Source organism: Schistocerca gregaria, chromosome 4, assembly GCF_023897955.1.
Source record: "Schistocerca gregaria isolate iqSchGreg1 chromosome 4, iqSchGreg1.2, whole genome shotgun sequence".
Taxonomy (NCBI): Eukaryota; Metazoa; Arthropoda; class Insecta; order Orthoptera; family Acrididae; genus Schistocerca; species Schistocerca gregaria.
In genome coordinates this window covers 203,739,406-203,760,767 of record NC_064923.1, presented here as the reverse complement: position 1 = coordinate 203,760,767, position 21,362 = coordinate 203,739,406, and the positions used below count along the sequence as shown (strand labels likewise).

The following is a 21,362-nucleotide window of genomic DNA, read 5'->3' as shown; positions in this document are numbered from 1 at the left end:
GTTGAAAAAGATACATAGCATCATTGTTAGTTAAATTCGTAGCCTCATAGCTACTGCTTTATGGGCATCTTTAGTGAATTCTTATTAGTTAACGACAACAAATCAGAGTAGGAATTCGTAAACAGATACAGCAAGGCAAATGGTTACCGTGCGCTAGCAGAGAAGAGATCTTACAATAGCGCTGCAGTGGTAAGCCCGAGCAGTGGTAAGGGTGAGAACAATTGAGGCGCTAGAGGGATTGCAATCGGTACGGCTGACTGAATACAACAATGTCAGAGCTTCTGCTTTACAGCGCGGTAGTTACGAAGAGAACGTGTGACACACTTTTCGTTTATAGCGGCCAAAGAGACCTATCCAGGCCAGAAGGCGCTTTTTGAAATTGTTATCAAAGACTGAAGAAAATGCTAAACAAACTCTTTATGTTAGGCGAAACAATATCCTACGTTTTGTTCTACCCGTTGCGCTACTCACTCGTTAAGGGACATGCAACACGATAAGCAAGGATCGGAAAAGAAGAAAAACAAAAAAGATTGCAACGGGCCGGATATCACGCATGCCTGACCCTGTATCGTGGGTCGGAGTGATCGTGTTAGCGGACATGTGTCGGCCCGCGGGCCGTAGATTGGAGACAAATGGTCTACAGCCAAACAGGAAAGAAGATTATGGTTTAGCGTACAGTTGGCGTCGATTAGGTAGGAAGCTCGGGTTGAAGTTGGCTGGGAAAGGATATGGGCCGTTCTCGACGCTTGCTCCTCGCGATTTGACCACGGAAAACATTAAACCTGGATAACCGGAACTGAATTTGAAGCACTGTCTTTGCCAATGGTAGTTCAGTGTCTTACAACATTGGCACCCCGTTCGGCCAACTTTCATGGTCAAACAGTGAATAACGAGAGTGTCGGACGAATATTGACAAATGTAACAGCAGGTAGATGGGTCACAGCAATACAACTCGACTGCCAACAACCTGTGGGAAGCTACAGCGTCCGGAACCCTGTTCTTGATATGGCGTCCAGAAAACAACGTGTAAATGTCATTGCCCGCCATTGTAAACCTTTTGGCAATGGGGAATTTTTATAAGAAGCCTGGTTAGATGAAGACATGAGAACTGAGCGCATCGATGGTATTCCTTTACCTAGGAACAGAATAAAAGACAAAATTCTAAAACTGGAGGAAAATGTATAAGATCAACAAAAAAATGACATCAAGCCCTCTCCTTATATTACTTTGTGTCTTCACACTACATCTTCCCGTTCAGTTGTGTTTGCTCCATACGACTGCAAAGAAGTATTGTCTTTAATAATTTATTTGACAGCTATTACAAGAGCGCAGATATTTGTAAGGCTGTTAAAAATACACTTACCGAAATAGAAATATACTGAAGCAATATTTTTTCGATAACAGATGATACTGCTTCAAATGTGATGGGCGGAAAAAGCGGTATTATTAGGTTATACCAAGCACACACTTGACGTTCTATTCTTAAATTCCATTGCATCATATACCAACAAGCTTTGTGTGCATAGGGCGATTCCGTTTCCCTTGATAGTATAGTGACCGTAGTCCCAAAAATAGTGAACCTTATTTTGTAGGGAGCTCCTAATGAAGGGAAGTACGAAAAGTTGTTAATGAAGTCATCTCGGTGTTCAGTGGTCTATGATATGCAAAGGCGTTCGCTGGTCGAGGCGCGGCATCGTACTTCAAAGATTTTTGCATTGTTTGGAAGAAATCATGACTTCCTTTTACAAAATAAGGGAAAATTTATGCGCAATATTCACAGTTAACGGATGTTACGTGGGTTACAGAATTGATGATTTTTAAGGGCACGTGCCAGCATTTCAATGATTTGAGGGTAAAGCTTCAAGGCAGAAACAAAACAGTTATTACAAACAAAAGTTATTACAAACCAAACAGTTATTACAAACTAAACAATTATTACTAGGATAGATATTATTCAGGCTTTTGAGGCTAAACTGGAAGATTTTAATAACGATATTGTTTTCAAAAACTACAAGTGTTTCTCAGATTTTAAAAAAAGTTACCCGTAATTTGGATTTATATGAAAAGCCGGAATAAAGAAGTCACAGAGAAATTTTCTACCGTAATACGGTCTTTAGTCGAAGAATTTTCATAGAGATTTTGTCAATGTAAATAGCTGTACCACAACTTTTATTTATTATTTATAGACATGACTTTACTGGAGAAACAGAAATAGTTTAAATTTGATGGCTTACTTACTTCTTGGCGCTGCAGTCCGTGTACGGCATTGGCCTCCTGGATAACCTCCGCCCACTCTTCTCTGCTACCTGCCTTGGCTCTCCATCTAACTCCTATTCTTCTCAAGTCCTCCTCCACGTTATCTAGCCACCTGATCCTTGGTCTGCCCCTTATATGGCGTCGACCTAGTTTTCCTTTGTAGACTTTCTTGATTGAGGTGCTCTCCACCACTCTTTCTACATACGCTAAACAACGTAGTCTATTACTCTTTATTTCTGTCACGATCTCTGGTTTGTTGCACAACTATCTGATGCCATTACTTCTGATCCGCCGAAACCCCAACCATTCACTGGTCCGAAAATGTTCCTAAGTATCTTCCTTTCCCATCTCATCATTTTGGTTCATCGTCCAAGTATCCGAAGCATACATCACCACAGCTCTCATTAGTGTCCGTTACACCGTCAGCTTCAGATTCTTACTGAGCTTCTTGCTTTAAATACTGTAATCAGTGCGAAGTAGCTCCTGTTTCGTCTCTCATATCTTTATTCTCAGTTACCAGTGACCTAGGATATTTAAAGCTCTCACACCGTTCAAATTCCTTCCCATTCTAAGTCCCGCTTCTTTTTCCTGTACTAGATCTTTTCCTAGATGTTGACATATACTTCGTCTTTGACTAATTATTTATCAGCCCCATCTCCGCGCCATATCTTTTCTTCAAGGTCCTGTTTCCTTCTGCTTAACAAATCAATATCATCTTCATATTCAAGATCCTGCGTCACTCTATTAAACAGTGTTCCCCCAGGGTTGCAGCTTTGTCGGCCGGTGTGACCGAGCGGTTCTAGGCGCTTCAGTCTGGAACCGAGCGACCGCTACGGTCGCAGGTTCGAATCCTGCCTCGGGCATGGATTTGTGTGATGTCCTTAGGTTACTTAGATTTAAGTAGTTCTAAGTTCTAGGGGACTGATGACCTCAGATGTTAAGTCCCATAGTGCTCAGAGCCATTTTTTGGTTGCCGCTTTGTTTTTTTCGCATTATCCTCTCCAAGCCGACATTAAACAGAATATTGGAGAGCACAAATTGTGTCGCAATCTTTAGTTAACTTGAAATGCCTTTGATAAAGTGCCCTCAAACTTTACATTCTTTTGAAAGTCATTTGGACCAGTCTTATTGGTTTGTTGGGTATTCCGCGCCTTGCATTACCATTGGGAGTTGAGCCCTTTTGATACTATCATGAGTTTGTTTGAAATCAATGAATAGCTGGTGGGCATCGATGTTATAACATTTTTCAGGGATCTGTTTGATGAGAAAAATCTGATCTGTAGTGGATCTATTAGTTCTGAGCCCACACTGATAGTCTCCTAGATACTCTTCTACATATGTACTGAGTCGCCCTACCATGATTGTTCCTAATGCTTTATATACTATACAAAGCAGTGCAGGGCAGTGAAGTGCAGTGTAATTCGTCTATAATTTGCACAGTCTGCTTTGTCATGTTTCTCATGTATAGGGCAGACTATAGCTATATTCCCCTGTTCCGGCATATTTCTTTTCAGCCATATTTGATTAGTTGGTAATTGAAAAAAAAAACTGAAATGCAGCTGATTGATTCAGTATGGACTCTAGAATTTATCGAAACAAGAAACAATTCTAAGTGAACGAATTAGAAGACTATCAGGCAATATGAGCAAAAATGCCAACATTTAAATTATGGAAACATGGAATTCAAATACGGACATACATAGCTGTCTAAGTAAGTTGTCGTTCGCTATCTTGGCGATATTTTCGTCTACCTATGTCTGAGTAATTATTTTCTCAAATGAATAACGTTAAAGACTCGGTAAGAAACAGTCTATCACATGACTCGAGTTCAGCTTGCATTCTGCTACAAGTTACACTGTACGCACCTATTACACATTATTTGGCATCGAATTTGCAACAGCAGAAATCACATTAATTTTTCTTTCATTTGGATAAACTAAAGGTGTTTCTTTTGTGATTGCTGTATAAAAGATACTTTCTTGTTTTCAGAGAAAGGGTATTAATATGGAAGTATTTTTTTCATAAATCAGTAGAGCCCAAATTTCTTTACCCTAACAAATCTCCAAATATGAGTGCATCTATGCAGTACCATATGTCCAAACATGCACAAAATCTCCAAGAATAAAAGATTAACATGCGGTATCAAAACTTGCACGGTCCAATCACACAATATGACCACTGACTATGTTCGATATCACGACGGCAGGTGGCAGGACAAACAGTAAAGGGTATATAAAACGTGTCGGGAAAGAAGGGGACCCAGAAAACAACGGAGTTGTTGTTGTAATGCAGAAACGGAACGATTTATCTGGCGTCCGAAAGGGCATGATCAATGGAATTCGGGCCAAGGGTGGTAGCATTTCCGAAACGGCTGTGTGTGAACTTTTCACGCGCCCCCTTGAACGAAGCGTACCATGCATGACAAAATGGCGCTATCCAAACCTGGCGCCGAGGTAAATGTGGAGCCCCACGGGTCTTAGATAACAGGGTTGAGCGACAGCTGTGCCGATCTGTATGGGCCAGTCGAGAAACTGGTGAACAAACTGCTCGCACAGATCAACCAAAGGGCCACTAAAAGGTGACTCCTGAACGACTGTTCAGTGAACGTTGCTTAACAGACTCGTGGTTCATGCTCCCATGCTGATGGTTGCTCATCGGCGAAGAAGGCTGGAATTTGCAGGCCAGTAACGCATCTGGACGTCCATTGAGTGTCGACAGGTAGGCCTATCCCGGCCGGCGGGCATTCCGTGGCTGATGTCATTCTGGAAGGCACAGTGGATACCTGAGGACCATTTCCAGCCCTACAGTTCATTTTCCTCGGCTCGATTGTGTTTACCAGCAGGAACAATGCAAAGTGTCACACAGCTCAGAGTGTACGTGCGTGGTTCTAAAGGTTCCAGGACGTGTTTACCGTACTTCCCTGGCTACCAGATTCCCCGGGTTGAAATCCAAGGAATCTGTAGGACCACCTCGATCTGGCTGTTCGCGCCGTGGATTCTCAACCGAGACTTAGCGCTGCTGGCCACGGAACTGGAGTCGGCAAGGTTCCACATCATACAATAAAGGCTTCCACGAGCGGATGTTTCAGCTACCGAGAATTCTTCCGGGTTGTATGGCCGTGGTTCATGGAACTATTCTATCCCTGGCGTTTCGTCCAAAGCTACGTTGGACTCAGCACAACCAAGAGCATCTCCGAAGATGTCCGACGTAGCATTGGACGAAACGCCAGGGATAGAAGAGTTCCATGGACCATGGCCATACAACCAGGAGGAATTCTCGGCAGCTGAAGGTTCCAAATCCCTGTCGGCACCCTTCAGAAGCTCTTTGACTCTCTTCCGGCACGACTCGCAGCGGTCCGGGCTGCAATAGGTAGTTATTCAGGCTTTTGACATGTACTGACAGAAATGTTACTGAACAGTGTAGTCCTACGATTAGTTTGATGGCACGCCATGGCAGCCGGCCGCTGTGACCGAGCGGTTCTAGGCGCTTCAGTCCGGAACCGCGCTGCTGCTACGGTCGCGGGTTCGAAACCTGCCTCGGGCATGGATGTGTGTGATGTCCTTAGGTTAGTTGGGTTTAAGTAGTTCTAAGTCTAGGGGACTGATGACCTCAGATGTTAATTCCCATAGTGCTCAGAGCCATTTGAACGACGCCATTGCCGTTTTCTGTCCTGATTAATTTCGGAATTGGAGCAGACACTTTGTTAGCATAGGTGTGGAAATGTGGCATCTAGACAATGAGAACCAAGTCGATGGTCACTGGAGTAGAATGAAACCTGAAGTGTCTGTGTAATTCACTGCAAACGTCAAGTGCATAGGTCTGGATTGATGGCACTATCTAATGTGCTCTACAAAGTCTTAGTTATCGCTAGCACATGGCGTTAATGTAACATCGTCCCTTACTTAGATTGAGTCTTTTGTGGTTGAAGCATGTACAGAATTAGTTGCCACATCGGTATCTGGAGGTCTAGAAATAACTGAAGAAACTATCCATATGATAATATTTTCTATGTTATGTAACTACATTGTCAATACATAAAATTCTCTGACGTTTCGTCCACTGTTGCAAATCGTCTTCTTCAGGGTGTTTCGCTTACTAATGGTTCAAATGTGTGTGAGTTCTTAAGGGACGAAACTGCAGAGGTCATCGGTCCCTAGACTTATTTAAACTAACTTAAACTTACCTATGCTAAGAACAACACACACACCCATGCCCGAGGGAGGAATCGAACTTCCGGCAGGAGGGGCCGCGCCGTTAGTGACATGGCGCCTCATACCGCACAACCACTCCGCGCGGCTTACTAATGATTCACATGCGCTCGCGTACCATGGATTTTTTTTTCAGGGTGGTTCTTACTAACGTTTGGAACCCCCGAAAGTGACGTAGATGACGCTGTGACAAGTAATTTAATGTAAGACGCTTAGGGCCGAAGATGTAGGGAAATACCCCATAAGTGGAAGACAAGTGCCGAACGTGTGACGTCATCACTTGACGTACTTCGCCGTCCGTGCAGCGGTTGAACTTATCGGTCTGTCGCACCCGATCATTCCACTCCAAGTCCGCCCCAGTTAGGTGAATGGTCAGCGTGACGGATTGTCAGTCCTCTGGGCCCAGGTTCACTTCCCGGCTGGGTCGGGGAATTTCCTCCGCCCAGGGGCTGGGTGCTGTGCTCTCCTCATCATCACCCTTTCATCCTCATCGACTGCAGGTCGCCGAAGTGGCGTCAAATTGAAAGACGGGCACCCGGCGAACGGTCTGCCCGACGGGGGAGCCCTAGCCATACGATAAATTAACAAAATAAAATTCCAACCCAAGCATTCCCGTCTGTGTGGTTGAGTTCAGAGCTCGAGTCTTGCGTCTGGCAGGCAATATTTTCAGCATTGTGTTAGACAGTTATCTGTTTACAGTGAGGTAAGATATATTACTTATTAACCGGTCTCATGAAACCCGCTGTTTTATTGCAAAGTGCAGTACAACATAAACCTACCTTTTTGCCTCACAGGTAAATAATCTTCTGAACTGCGTCGTTAGCAGTAAATGACCAACGTTTCCTTTACTAAGTAATGACTGTAAACGAAAACCGAAGGGAAAAAACAAAAGAAACACAAAATAATCATAGCTTCTACTTGGTTACAGTGAGGTCAATACTTTTGTAACTTCTACGTTTACACCAGGTCACATTTACAAAAGGTGTTCGAAATGTCAGAGTTTGGTTGAGTGCCAGTATTGCATCGCTCAATCAGCCCTTTACGCACAAGCCCAACCGATGCACGTGCGGCGAGGTACGTCATCTAGTGACGTCACATGTTCAACATTTCTCATCCAGTTTTGGGTATTTTCCGAAATTTGCGACACCATGTATGTTATATTAAACTACCTGCCTCGGCGTCATCTGCGTCGCTTCCGGGTTTTTAAACGTTAAAAAGAATCACCCTGTATTTTGACAATGCAGACAGTAAGAGTTTTATTGATAGTAACAACGGCCGCGGAAGCCTACGCTAATATTTATCCATATGCGCAGTCTCAATTATTCGTCGTTCGTGGAGCGTGCGTTTCGATTTCATAGGTTGCACGATGATAATTCGTTATGTACGCGGTTGACTCTTCAGTGGTTACTACTTACTTTCCCAGTACAATAGTAAACTAAATAATTTTTCTGTTTTCCGCGACTTGAATTGCATCATTGTTTTGTTAAGGACAAGCCTTCAATTGATCAATTATTCAAATCGTTGTAGGTCACAAATGTCCCTCCGTCTGTTTTTCAGCACAGTGACATTTACAATCAGCACTTTACGAACTTACTTGTAGCTCTTGGCGCTTCTGTACTTGAGCCTGTCCAAGTATGGAAACTGTGGCCTGGAGTGAGCTATTTGATCAGTTGATTCTACCCAAAAAGAGAAATGAATTCTCCATTCTTGATAAGAACTGAAATAATTTGTTTTTTGAAGCTATGTCTTGCACTGACGCTGCATACTGTGATTATGATTGACAAGTTAGACTATGAGTGAGTAATCTGTTATAGAGACTTCATAGTAATATACAGGCGGCTACCGTTTAATTGAACCCCCTCCCCCACCCCTTGTTGCTACCGGCTTTAGTGTAGTAATATATTGGAAACTGTGTGCATTTGTCACCTCAAGGAGTGCAAAGGTAACACAAATACAGGTTGGTGCATACGTTCGTAGCGTGTTTCCATAAGTTTAATAAACACAACAGATATACATAACAGGGACGTTAGAAGTAAATAATATATATTTACAACACTCTGCTAACACAGGGGTAACTCTTCGATTTCGCGGCTGCAGAAATCACGTGGTTTCCGGGCAAAGAACTCGTCGAGCCATATTCGAAGCGCATTTTCATCCGGAAAGGAAGTTCTTTCAAGGTTGTTCAATAGAGAGCGGAAACGATGAAAATCTGAGTGTGCAATATCACGTGAATAAGGTAGGTGTGGAATGACATCCAAACCCAAATCCTGTGTAACGTTTTTTGTCAGTCTAGCAGAATTCGGGCGGGCGCTATGGTGTAGTAGCATCACTTTACGTAATCTCCCTGGTCATTCTTCTCGGACTGCGTCTGCAAGACATCTCAGTTGTTCACAGTAATTATCTGTCCGCCCCCGGTGGCTGAGTGGTGAGCGTGACGGATTGTGAATCCTCTGAGCCCGGGTTCGATTCACGTTTGGTTCGGGGAATTTTCTCCGCCCAGGGTCTGGGTGCCTGCTGTCCTCACCATCATCCTTTCATCCTTCATCGCCTGCAGGTCGCCGATGTAGCGTCAGGTTGGAAGACCAGCACCCGGCGAACGGTCTGCCCGACTGGGGCCCTAGCCATCCGATAAAATAAAATGTAAAAAGTAATTGTTAGCAGTGATGGTTACGCCTCAGGGAGGCAGCACGTAGTACACCACACTGTCGCTGTTTCATCAGATGCAAAACATTATCTTTTGTGGATGCATGAAGGTCTTTGTGCGGAGAGTTGCTGTTGTGTTGGGGCTGAACCATTCCTTATGTTGTCATAAAGACACCATTCCTCGTCACCAGTAACGATACAGGATAGGAATGGTCGATGTTGTTCCACGAGCCAATTGGCGACAAGCAAGCAGAGAAACACATGAGGCCACCCGCTTATTTTTGTGATTTACGCTTAGAGCGGCGGTATCCACACACCTGCCTCGTGATGACTGGGTGTTGTGTGCTGTCCTTAGGTTAGTTAGGTTTAAGCAGTTCTAAGTTCTAGGGGACTGATGACCATAGATGTTGTCCCATAGTGCTCAGAACCATTTATCCACACACCCGATTTTTTATCCGTCTCCAGTGCATGAAAATGTCGCACGATGTTGGTACGATCACAGTTCACTATTTGTGACACTTCTCAAGTACGCTGACGTGGATTCTTGTGGATTAATGAATGTAAACGTCTTCGTCAAACCCCGAACGTCTTCCTTAACGTGGAGAAGTGTCGAAACGATCCTCTTTGAAAAGAGAAAACCATATTTTTTTGGCGTGCTCTGTTCAGTAGCATTATCCCCATACAAGGTGCACATATTTCTGGCTGTCTCCGCTGCTGTCATCCCTCTAATGAACTGAAACAAAAGGATGTGCCGCGCGGGATTAGCCGAGCGGTTTAGGGCGCTGCAGTGACGGACTGTGCAGCTGGTCCCGGCGGAGGTTCGAGTCCTCCCTCGGGCATGGGTGTGTGTGTTTGTCCTTAGGATAATTTAGGTTAAGTAGTGTGTAGGCTTAGGGGCTGATGATCTTAGCAGTTAAGTCCCATAAGACTTCACACACATTTGAACATTTTTGAACAAAAGGATGTCGGAAATGTTCCGATTTCCATTTTCTAGCGTCCACAGGTCCCCTCACTACGTCCAAATGACAAAATGATAATACGTAGATTCAAATAGCAACTGTGAGCTGCAAACACAAAATGACAATCGATAAATAAGCCCGTAGAAATCGCAAAGCAAAAAAAAAAAAAAGCTACAAACTTATGCACCAAACCAAGTGCATCCGATCTATACATAGTTCCTAAACTATTATTGCCGGCTCACTACACAAACATCATTGCTCCACAGACTAGACCAACAGACTGGACAAACAGATAATTTCTCAATGCTGCTGTAGACAGTGATATATATTATTGTCTTCAGCAGCACTGAGAAATTATCTGTTTGTCGAATCTGTTGGTCTGGTGTGTGGAGCAATGATGTTTCTGTAGTGAGCCGGCAATATATATATATATATATATATATACAGGGTGGTCCATTGATCGTGACCGGGCCAAATATCTCACTAAATAAGCACCAAACGAAAAAACTACAAAGAACGAAACTTGTCTACCTTGAAGAGGGAAACCAGATGGCGCTATGGTTGACCCGCTAGATGGCGCTGCCATAGGTCAAACGGATATCAACTGCATTTTTTAAAATAGGAACCCCCATTTTTTATTACATAGTCCTGAAGTACGTAAGGAAATAGGACTGTTTTAGTTGGACCACATTTTTTTCGCTTTGTGATAGATGGCGCTTTAATAGTCACAAACATATTTCCAAATTCATTGAGGTTAACGAACATCATTTTGAGAATTTATTGCATTGTGATATTTACAGCTAATCACGCTGTAACAGCATAAGTTCTCAGAAAAGATAAATTAACAAAGGTACATGTATCACACTGGAACAGAAGAAATAAAATGTTCAAACGTACCTACGTTCTGTATTTTAATTTTAAAAACCTACCTGTTACCAACTGTTCGTCTAAAATTGTGAGCCATATGTTTGTGACTATTATAGCGCCATGTATCACAAAGCGAAAAAAGTGGTCCAAGTAAAGCAGTTATATTTCTTTACGTACTACACGAATATGTAATAAAAATGGCGGTTCTTATTTTTTTAAAAACGTAGTTGACATCCGTTTAACCTATGGCAGCGCCATCTAGCGGGCCAATTATAGCGCCATATGGTATCCCCCTTCAAGCTAGACGAGTTTCGTTCTTCGTAGTTTTTTCGTTTGATGCTTATTTCGTGAGACATTTGGCCCAGTCACTATCACTGGACCACCCTATATCACATGTGTGAAATGCTTGTAGGGATGTTACAGGGCAGGTTATACTGAGACACGAATGTTAAGAAAGAAATTCGATACGTTGCTCCTGTTCCGAGTTATATAGCATAGAATTTAGCCAATCGGGGCGTCGCGCGCTCACATTCAAGTGGCCTGCCAGGGGCGGTGTTGCCCAACGAGTGCTTTGTTTCGTTAGCTGAAACTTGAGTTTACGCGCGCGACGATCTGATTGGCTAACTTCAATGCTAAATAACTTGGAAGCTACGCAACGTCACGAATTTCTTTCTTAACATTTATGTATCAGTACAACCTGCCCTGTAACACCCCTACAAGCATTTCACGTTTTCCGACCACACACACACACACACACACACACTGTGTTACAAAAAGGTACGGCCAAGCTTTCAGGAAACATACCTCACACACAAAGAAAGAAAATATGTTATGTGGAGATGTGTCCGGAAACGCTTACTTTCCACTTTAGAGCTCATTTTATTACTTCTCTTCAAATCACATTAATCATGGAATGGAAACACACAGCAACAGAACGTACCAGCGTCTCTTCAAACACTTTGTTACGAAGAGTTTCTACATTTGGTACCGGGGTTGCGTAGACAAGAGCTTGCAAATGAGTCGCATGTCAACACAAGCACCGAAGTCAGCATTACCTTCCTTCAATTGGGCCAACTGGCGGTGAATCGAGGAAGTACAGTACATACTGACGAAACTAAAATGAACTCTAACGTGGAAATTAAGCGTTTCCGGACACATGTCCACATAACATCTTTTCTTTATTTGTGTGTGAGGAATGTTTCCTGAAAGTTTGGCCGTACCTTTTCGTAGCACCCTGTATATGAATTATACAGTCAGCGTTGCACCATATTAGTTTCGGAGTGCAATCTTCCCGGCAGGATAATTAGATTTATACGTGCAACAGAAGATTACGGCTTCGGCCCGCAATTCAGCGCGAGAATATTAGCAAGGAGTGTCTTCTGCTGGAGGTGAAGAAAGAAAGAAAGAAACATGGAAGGAATCAGACCATGGGAGGCAGCGACCCGTGCAGGTGGCGCGGCGACGCTTTCGCCGGCGACCGCTAATCGTGGGAGGGGCAGCGCGGCCGCGAAGCGCCGGCCCGCCTTCTGTGTCACCGCCCGCGGCTGGCGACGACAGCGGCTCTCTCGCGTCCCCACACGACGCCTCACGTAATTACATACTTTACGCCTACGTCAAAAAGAAAAGGAATTCAACGCGATGGACCACAAGGTCAGATTAGGGAAGGCTGGTGGAGCACATCGGGCTTGCAATCTTCAGAGGAACCACCTCAGCATTTGCCTTAATCGATTTAAGAGAACCCTGAAGAATCTAAATCTGGATGGCCAGAAGTAGATTTGAAATGTTTCCTTCTCGAATATGAATGCGGCATCTTTACCACTGCGGCGCTTTGCTGCGTTGTTGCGTCAATGAGCTTTTAACTGAATTACACTACGTGATCATAAGTATCCGAACACCTGGCTGAAAATGCCTTACAAGTTCGTGGTGCCCTCCATCGGAAATGATGGAATTCAATATGGCGTTGGCCCATCCTCAGCCTTGTTGACAGCTTCCACTCTCGCAGGCATATGTTCAATCAGCTGCTGGAAGGTTTCTTGCGGAATGGCTTTGAGCACTATGGGACTTAACTGCCGTGGCCATCAGTCCCCTAGAACTTAGAACTGCTTAACCTAACTAACCTAAGGACAACACACACATCCATGCCCGACGCAGGATTCGAACCTGCGACCGTAGCGATCGCGCGGTTCCAGACTGTAGCGCCTAGAACCGCTCGGCCATTTCTTGCGGAATGGCAGCCCATTCTTCACGGAGTGTTGCACGGAGGAGAGGTATCGATGTCGGTCGGTGAGGCCTGGCACGTAGTCGGTGTTCCAAAACATCCCAAAGGCGTTCTGTAGGATTCAGGTGAAGACACTGTGCAGGCCAGTCCATTACAGGGATGTTATTGTCGTGTAACAACTCTGCCATAGGCCGTCCATTATTAACAGGTGGTCTTGTTGAAAGATGCATTCGCCATCCCCGAATTGCTCTTCAACAGTGGGAAGCAAGAAGGTGCTTAAAACATCTGAGTAGGTCTCTGCTGAGATAGTGCCTCGCAAAACAACAAGGGCTTCAAGCCCCTCTATGAAAAAACCACGACCACACCATAATAACACCGCCTCCGAATTTTACTGTTGGCGCTACACACGCTGGCGGATGACATTCACCGAGCATTGGCCGCACTCACACCCTGCCATCGTATCGTCACATTGTGTACCATGACTCCTCACTCCAAACAACTTTTTTCCACTGTCCAATCGTCCAATGTTTACGCTCCTTACACCAAGCGAGCCGTCGTTTGTCATTTACTGGCGTGATGGGTGGCTTATGAGAAGCCGCTCGACCATGAAATCCAAGTTTTCTCACCTCCCGCCTAACTGTCATAGTACTTGCAGTGGATCCTGGTGCACTTTCGAATTCCTGTGTGATGGTCGGGATAGATGTATGTCTATTACACATTACGACACTCTTCAATTGTCGGCGATCTTTGTCAGTCAAACAGACGTGGTCGGCCTGTACGCTTTTGTGTTGTACTTGTCGCTCCACGTTTCCACGTCACTATCACACCGGGAACAGTGGACCTAGGGATGTTTAGGTGTGTGGAAATCTTGCGTACAGAACGTATGATACGTGTAACACCCAGTCACCCGACCACGTTAGTTAGAAGTCCGTGAGTTCGGCGGAGCGCTCCATTCTGCTCTCTCGCGATGTATAATGACTACTGAGGTCGCTGATATAAAATACCTGAAAGTAGGTGGCAGCACAATGCACCTGATATGAAAAACGTATGCTTTTGGTGGTGTGCGGATACTTCTGATCACCTAGTGTAGAACATATGCTGAGAATACATTGAAACCTTCCCGTCTAATATTGGATGAACGTTTGCTTGCTGACTGAACGCTGCGTCTCTTAAAATCTTTTAACTGCTGCTCTGTCAAGACTACCTGCTGATTATTACGACGAAACATAAAATGTGTTGTCGCCGTGGCCCTCAGTCGTTACCTGAAATTATTAAGACTGATTCTTACCTTTAATTATTTATACTGGATCGCCATCTGACTGCTACAGCAAACTGTGGAATGAATATACTTACTTCTCTTTAACATAATTATAAGCTGCTGGTGGAGTTTCATAATACTTTGTGACTGGAATTCTTTAAGTTGAAGTTAATTTAGATTTGATAAAAGCTGAAGATCAGTTTAGACTTTTCTTTTAAGATAACAATAAATTCCGTAAAGCATTTACGTGAATGATTTTGGGATAGAAAATTCTTAATGCATTTAATCTGGTAGAAGTTAACTATATTCTGAGAACGATCTTGACAAACAATTACAAGTGGTATAGTTCTTTACAAAAATTCTTAAAAAGTAGCGTTGCGCTACATACCTAATTTTCCATCAAAATTACATAACTATATTCTGAGAACGATCTTGACAAACAATTACAAGGGGCATAGTTCTTTACAAAAATTCTTAAAAACTAGCATTGCGCTACATATAGCGAGTGGCTGGCGAGCACACCGCTTCTTTCAAAGTGTTAATTCATACCTCGCTTACAGCGACCTCCTCTCATGTCTCGCTAGCTACGACTGCCTCGTCTCACATCTTACTCGCAACTGCTCGCTTCCAACGCTCAATGCTACAAAAGTGCGGTCTCGCCGCCAACAATGGTTTTTGGTGCAGACAATCCCTGCTACCATTACAGATGTATTACTGCGCGCTGTTTCCCGCTCTTTCTCAAAATGTATCTATGCGCGGTTTCCCGCTCTTTCTCAATAATACACAATGCAATTTAATTAACAAAACAATTTAAATAAGAAACAGTTCAGATAATTACATGCTAAAACAGTTTAAATACGCCTATTACATAATTACAACATTGTAGCAGTCAAGTCTTGCTGACAGTACCCTGAGGTTACGTCTGTGAACTACAAACAACCTAACAATACAGCAATATATTTTTTTCTGTCAGTTTCGTGAATGCTTTGTTGACAACATCTTCATCTCCGAGTAACACACCTAACGGCCTGGATTATTTCATAGAATCCTGCTGGCGGAGCATCCTCAAATGAGAATTATAGAAGAGATAGAAAACACATAGAGTGAGCCTTTGTCCTGGTCGCTTCACCTGTGTCTAGCTCACTCCCCTTGCTTCTGTCATTTTATCGATGGCAGGTGTACTTTTTATAATCCACTTTGAAGCAGGAAAATGGGGACGTCTAGTATTTACCCTCATGGAGACCGAATCACAATTTAAGGTTCACGTAGTTGTCACCTGAAGATGCGACTTTATGGTCACGGAATTAGTTGTGACTGAGTGATCAACAAATTAATTTCCATCAGTTGCGATGTTATTAGTTGAAATATTTCCCAAGAGTACAGAGATACTAACACTGGTCTCACATACCAGACGAATAGGCTGATGTACATTTTACGTACACAAATCAAAAGAAGTTTCGAATTACCTCGGTTCCGAGAGTTCCGGAACCTGTATAGAAAATTGGAATAGAGGTCAACATAAACATCATTTCCGCCCTTTTTATTGCTCATGAAAACCACACATTGCATGTTGTACCACCATACAGCGAGATCTTCAAAGGTAATGGTCCAGATTGCTGTACACACCGGTACCTCTAATACAGTTCCTGTCTCTCTGTATTTCCTTCATGTTCGAAAAGCATCGCTTTGGTTCACTCCCAGATGGCAGGATACTTCCCTTGTTGAGAGCCCTTCCTGGCACAAAGTAACAAAGAAGCTGCAATCGAACCGCGGTATTTACGGTCTAGATATGGTTGAACTACAGACAACACGAGCCGTGTACCTCCTACATAGTGGAAGGAGTGGAACGGAGAGATATCGGACTCCCTCCGTCTAATAGGCGCTGCGCATGCATAGTTGTTTACGTCTTTGGGCAGGTTTACTGACATCTGCGAACAAAGGGACTGTGTCTGTGATACAATATCCGCAGTCAGCGTCTGTCTTCAGGAGTTCTGAGAACCGGGCTGATGCAAAACTTTTTCTGCTGTATGTAGTTTCTCTGAATCGCTGTAGATCATGACTGATTTCTTCGCTTTCGGTGTCCAACAGACACCATATTGTGGATGTTTGGACATCAGTGTCAACAGTACAGTAAAATCTATATTTTTTTAGATACATGTTAAGAGAGATTTCTTTATAAATATTTGATTACTGATAAAACCCTGATACATGTACGTTGTTAGTTTTTAAGATAAGTGGTACTCGTTCATAACGTGAACAGTTGTCCATTTATTTGTAGTCCTGTGCACATACAGATACGCATAATATAAAAGAGACTAGAGGTTAACGATTTAATTGTAATTGATTGCCTCATATACATATCACAAGCATCAATCATTCTCCGCACATTAGTTGATTGTATCAATAGCTACTAGCAATTAACCTTCAGCATAAATGAATGCAACGTATTGTGCAGAAATAGACCGAAAAGTCCATCGTTGATCGAGTGCATAATTGACATTGAATGACCAGGAACATGAGCAAGCATAAAATAGCAAAAATATCAGTCCACAGAAAAATGAAGTGGAACGCCTGCTTTGAACAGTACATTTACATATACTTCTGCATGATGATTCAGCAATTTACAATGAAGTGCCTGGCTGAGGGTTCGTAAAACCATCTTTAAGGTACTTCTCTACCGTTTCCCTATCGAACAGCGCGCGGGAAACACGAACTCTTAAATCTTTTCTCGTCATCTCTCATTTCCCTTATTATATTGTGATGCTCCTTTCTACCTTTGCAGTTGGATACAAAAAAGTATTTTCACACTGTGTCGAGAACTCTGATGATTGAAATTTGATAAGAAGGTCCCACTACAGCGGAAAAACGCCTTTGTTTTAATGACTGTCACCACAATTAGTGTATCATGTCCGTGACTCTCTCCCCTATTTCGTGATAATGCAAAACGAGATGTTGTTTGAGCTTTTTCGATGTGCTCCGTCAATCATATCTGATGCGGATACCCCACCGCACAGCAGTACTCCAGAAGGGGGAGAACAAGCGTAGGACATGCAATCTAGTAAATCTGTAGGGAAAACAGATGCCAGACAGATATATTCATTAGAATTATCCTAGGATCCTACGACAACATAACTCACGCACAAAAGTAATAGTTTATAACTGGAAGAAATCCAAGTAAATACATCCAGGAATGCAGTAGCTAACAGGGTACTGCTCGTCAGTCTAGGTTGCTTACCATGTGGGATTAATAGACGAGACAGAGGGGCAGCGGCGGGTTTCGTCACTGGTTCGTTCAGCGTCACAGAGGTGCTCAACCACAATGACAGGCGCCACAAGGCAGGCGTTGTGCGCCGTGGAGAAGTATGCTGTTACGAAAGCATCTGTCCAGACACACTCAGAACATAATGGTTTTGAAACGGAGGAAGATGGAGACAAGCCGGAAATACTAAACCTTTTATTTCCAAAATTGTATCAGTGGTGAAGATCGTATTGCGGTTTCTATTTAAATAGTCGTACGAACGTCAAAATCACAGATGTCGAAATAAGTGACAACGGGATAGAAAATCAACTGAAATTGCTCAACAGAGGAAAGGTCGCAGGACCTGATGGAACACCACTGCGATTCTACACTGACTAGTCGAAAGTTCTTGCTCCTCTTCTAGCAGAGGCGTAACGTAAGTCACTGGAGCGTCAAAGCGTCCCTATCTATTGGAAAAAAAGTACAGGTCATTCCGGTTTTCAAGAAGATTCGTCAAACGGACGCAAAAAATTTAGGCCTATATCGTTGACATCAGTCTGTTATACAATTCCGATTTTTTTTAAAAAAATTCTAGCATTATGACATGTCTGGAGACCAAAAATATCCTCCGTAGGAATCGACACAGATTGCTAAACAATAATCGAGCGAAACGCAGCTGGCTCAGTTCGTCTACGAGACACGGGAAGCAATAGGTTTCTGGTGATGTTGTTTTCCCTGAGCGTTCAATACAGTTTCGGAGTGCCACCTTGTGAACAAAATACGAGCGTAAGGGAAATAAGATCGGCTGTGTGACTGGCCTGAAGAATTACTAGCAAACAGAACACAGCATACCGTTCTTAATGGAAAGAAAACTGAAGACGTAAAAGTAACTTCAGATGTACCCCAACAGAGTGTTAGAGGACAAAATTGACGTAGTGGATAAGGTTTTTAGAGGATGATAGTGTGGTATATAAACAGGTCGCAACACTAGAAAATGTAGCGAAATGCAGGAAGACCAGCAGAAGATCGACGCATTTTGCGTGGATTAGCATTTGACCCTCAACGTTAACAAATAGAACGTACTGCGCGAAAAGATCATGAAAGCAAAATTAGAGAGGTTCAAGCTGACAGAGTGGCTTACTAACACTCGTTCTTCCCGCATACCACTCGCGACTGGAACAGGGAAGGGAGGAAGTAACAGTGGTATACAAAACGCTCTCTGCCATGCACCATAAGGACGCTTGGGGAGTGTAGTTGTAGATTTACAATTCCGGGAGCAGACGTCCTCCACATGTATCTCGCGAACTGATCATGACGAGAATATCAGAGCATCTCTACTCATACCGACGCTTACTGCCATTCTTCACTTGCACCATACGCGAAAGGAGTAGAAAAGGGGGGGGGGGGGGGGGGGAATCAGAATGATAACAAAAATACAGTCCCAAAAGTGGTTTGCGGAGTATCGACGTGGACGAAGATGTACAGCAGTGCCACGTGTTACTCAAAATGAAGTCTCATTTCCTGTGCTAGTGTGCAACAGCAAATATCTGTTACCACCGCGCGTTCTAGGCTTTGGATGTCCTCAGCTGAACCTTGTGGATGGCAAGCCTTTCGTTATTAATTTTTGGCACAGTCTATGAATAATAGAACCATCACAGAAAAAACGAGAAAGGCCGCCAGCTGAACCTAGGAAGTGAGAATGAAACGCTATAGCCTTACTGCGGCTTGCCCCAATAAAGTAGTCATAGGAGTAGTTTTAAGTGGATAATACGTTATGCGTTCTGATGTGTCTCCATGCGTGATGAGTTCTGATGTGGAAGTAGCAAGACACTGATGAAACCGATAGCACGGCGGATCTAGTACAGAATGTCCAGAGAAATTGCACTCTCCCGAGTGTAATAAATAAGTCTTTGTCGGACTGTAATAAAGAGAAAACGAATATAGTTGAAATCACAGGTACTGAGACAGAATAGCAGCACGTGACAAAGTTAACAGCAAAATTATTTAAAACAGATTAAACTTGTTAAATACCTATGGTCCTTTTTCTGTGACAGGAAACTGACAAGCGACTCAGAGTGGAAATAGTGACACATAAGACTACACGTAGTGTAGCTTGTGGGTACCATCGAAGTATTATTAGTAGGATTAAACAACAAACATGGCAGACACTCTATCCATCTGAGCCACCGAGGGCACAGAGGATAGTGTGACTGCAGGGACTTATCGCCGGCACGCTCCCCGTGAGACCCATATTCTCAACTTATAGTCCGCACACTACATTCGTGGTGCCCCTGCCATTGTACCCACTACTCGCGGCAGACAATCCACCGAGTCCCGTAAGAGTTCAGGCAATTCGAGTACCCTCTGTAATAATAAAAAAAACTGAGTTAATGGATAAACGATTAATTTGAAAAGTGTCATGGGACGTCCGTCCCGAACAATTAGAAGAACAATAACGAACAAAATGATATCAACAAAGAAAAAAAACAGGTGAGCGTTCGAGCTGCAATACAAACGTGTTTTAGGCGCCGATTCGACTTCCGCTCAAACTTAATTTTCAATCTATTTTTTTCATCATTCATGATACATTTAATTCATATGAAATTTGAAAGGTAACATTTTTTAAAAACGTGTGTTTTCACGAAGTTTTGCTGAATTTCATTTTTTTGACTACTTACTATTTGTAATTAAATTTAATTATCAGAACAAACATGTTTATAGCTATCAACAGGTAAATGAAGAAACGCATAGAATTTTCGTGAAAACGTAAGCCTGTTGTAATTTGCAAAATCCTTCATCCATGCTATATGGTATGGTACCCGGAACTACTTTTGCACCTTGGCGCTTCGAACTGCAGACACAGAGGCAGGCCCCATTTGACAGTTAACCTGCCTAGCTGTGAGACGTTGCTAATGTAGCAAGAACGAATAGTGTAGTTACAAACTTTTTTAATATCATACAATTTACACTAGTCCTGCAAAAATGAAGGTTTAAGTGGGATTCGAACCGTCGCCACATAGACGGTCGTCGCACGAAGCTTGAAGGCTAGCCATTTGACCACAATGATCTCCAATGCTCGGCCCCCACCCACAGAATACTTCAGTTACACAATAGACACTTGTAACATCTCTTGCGATTTCCTCGGAATTGCCAGAGTAGTGAACCTTGCTGCTTGCGCATTATGTTGTTTAAACTGCCTTCTAAAGGTGTACGAAGTCTGAAGTACATCCGTGATCAGAACGTCGTGGCCTCCCCTTGTAAGATACACGACCTCTCACATCATAATTCTCTTTAGTTGGCAGATGCTGTCGTGGACATGTGTTACTCTGATTTCGCACGCTGTTTCAGGAGATCCCTGCAAAACCACAGCACAATGTGGGAGGAGGGGAACGCGGTCTGCTGAGTTTGCTGCTGTCTGCCGGAGCAGTAAAGCCGAGTAACAGGCTCTGCGGGAACTGCCGTAAGTACCCTTAGGACTTATAGCCAAGCGTCCGTACATGCTCCAAACGGCATGGTAAACCACAGCTACCTTTCTTTCGTGGCCATACGCTTCTATAAAAGTTATGCTGTAAATACTTTTAAGAGGTACTATTGCGTTCTAAGGACATCAATTCGAGATTTTCAATGGGATTATTTTACTGCAGTAAAGGAAAGTGTATTGTCTAACAACCGTCTCGTCTTTAAAAAGTAATATTCTCGATATTTCATCACTTCA

At 43.3% G+C, this 21,362-nt stretch overlaps 1 protein-coding gene across 1 annotated transcript in view; it reads left to right on the top strand.

Moving 5' to 3' along the window:
• Positions 1 to 21,362, top strand: part of LOC126267981 (serine protease 48-like) — a 165,957-nt gene that overhangs the window by 61,708 nt on the left and 82,887 nt on the right. The window contains exon 3 of the mRNA XM_049973327.1: positions 20,996 to 21,107. Coding sequence (XP_049829284.1) covers positions 20,996 to 21,107 — 112 coding nt within the window. The remainder of the gene's footprint in view (positions 1 to 20,995; positions 21,108 to 21,362) is intronic.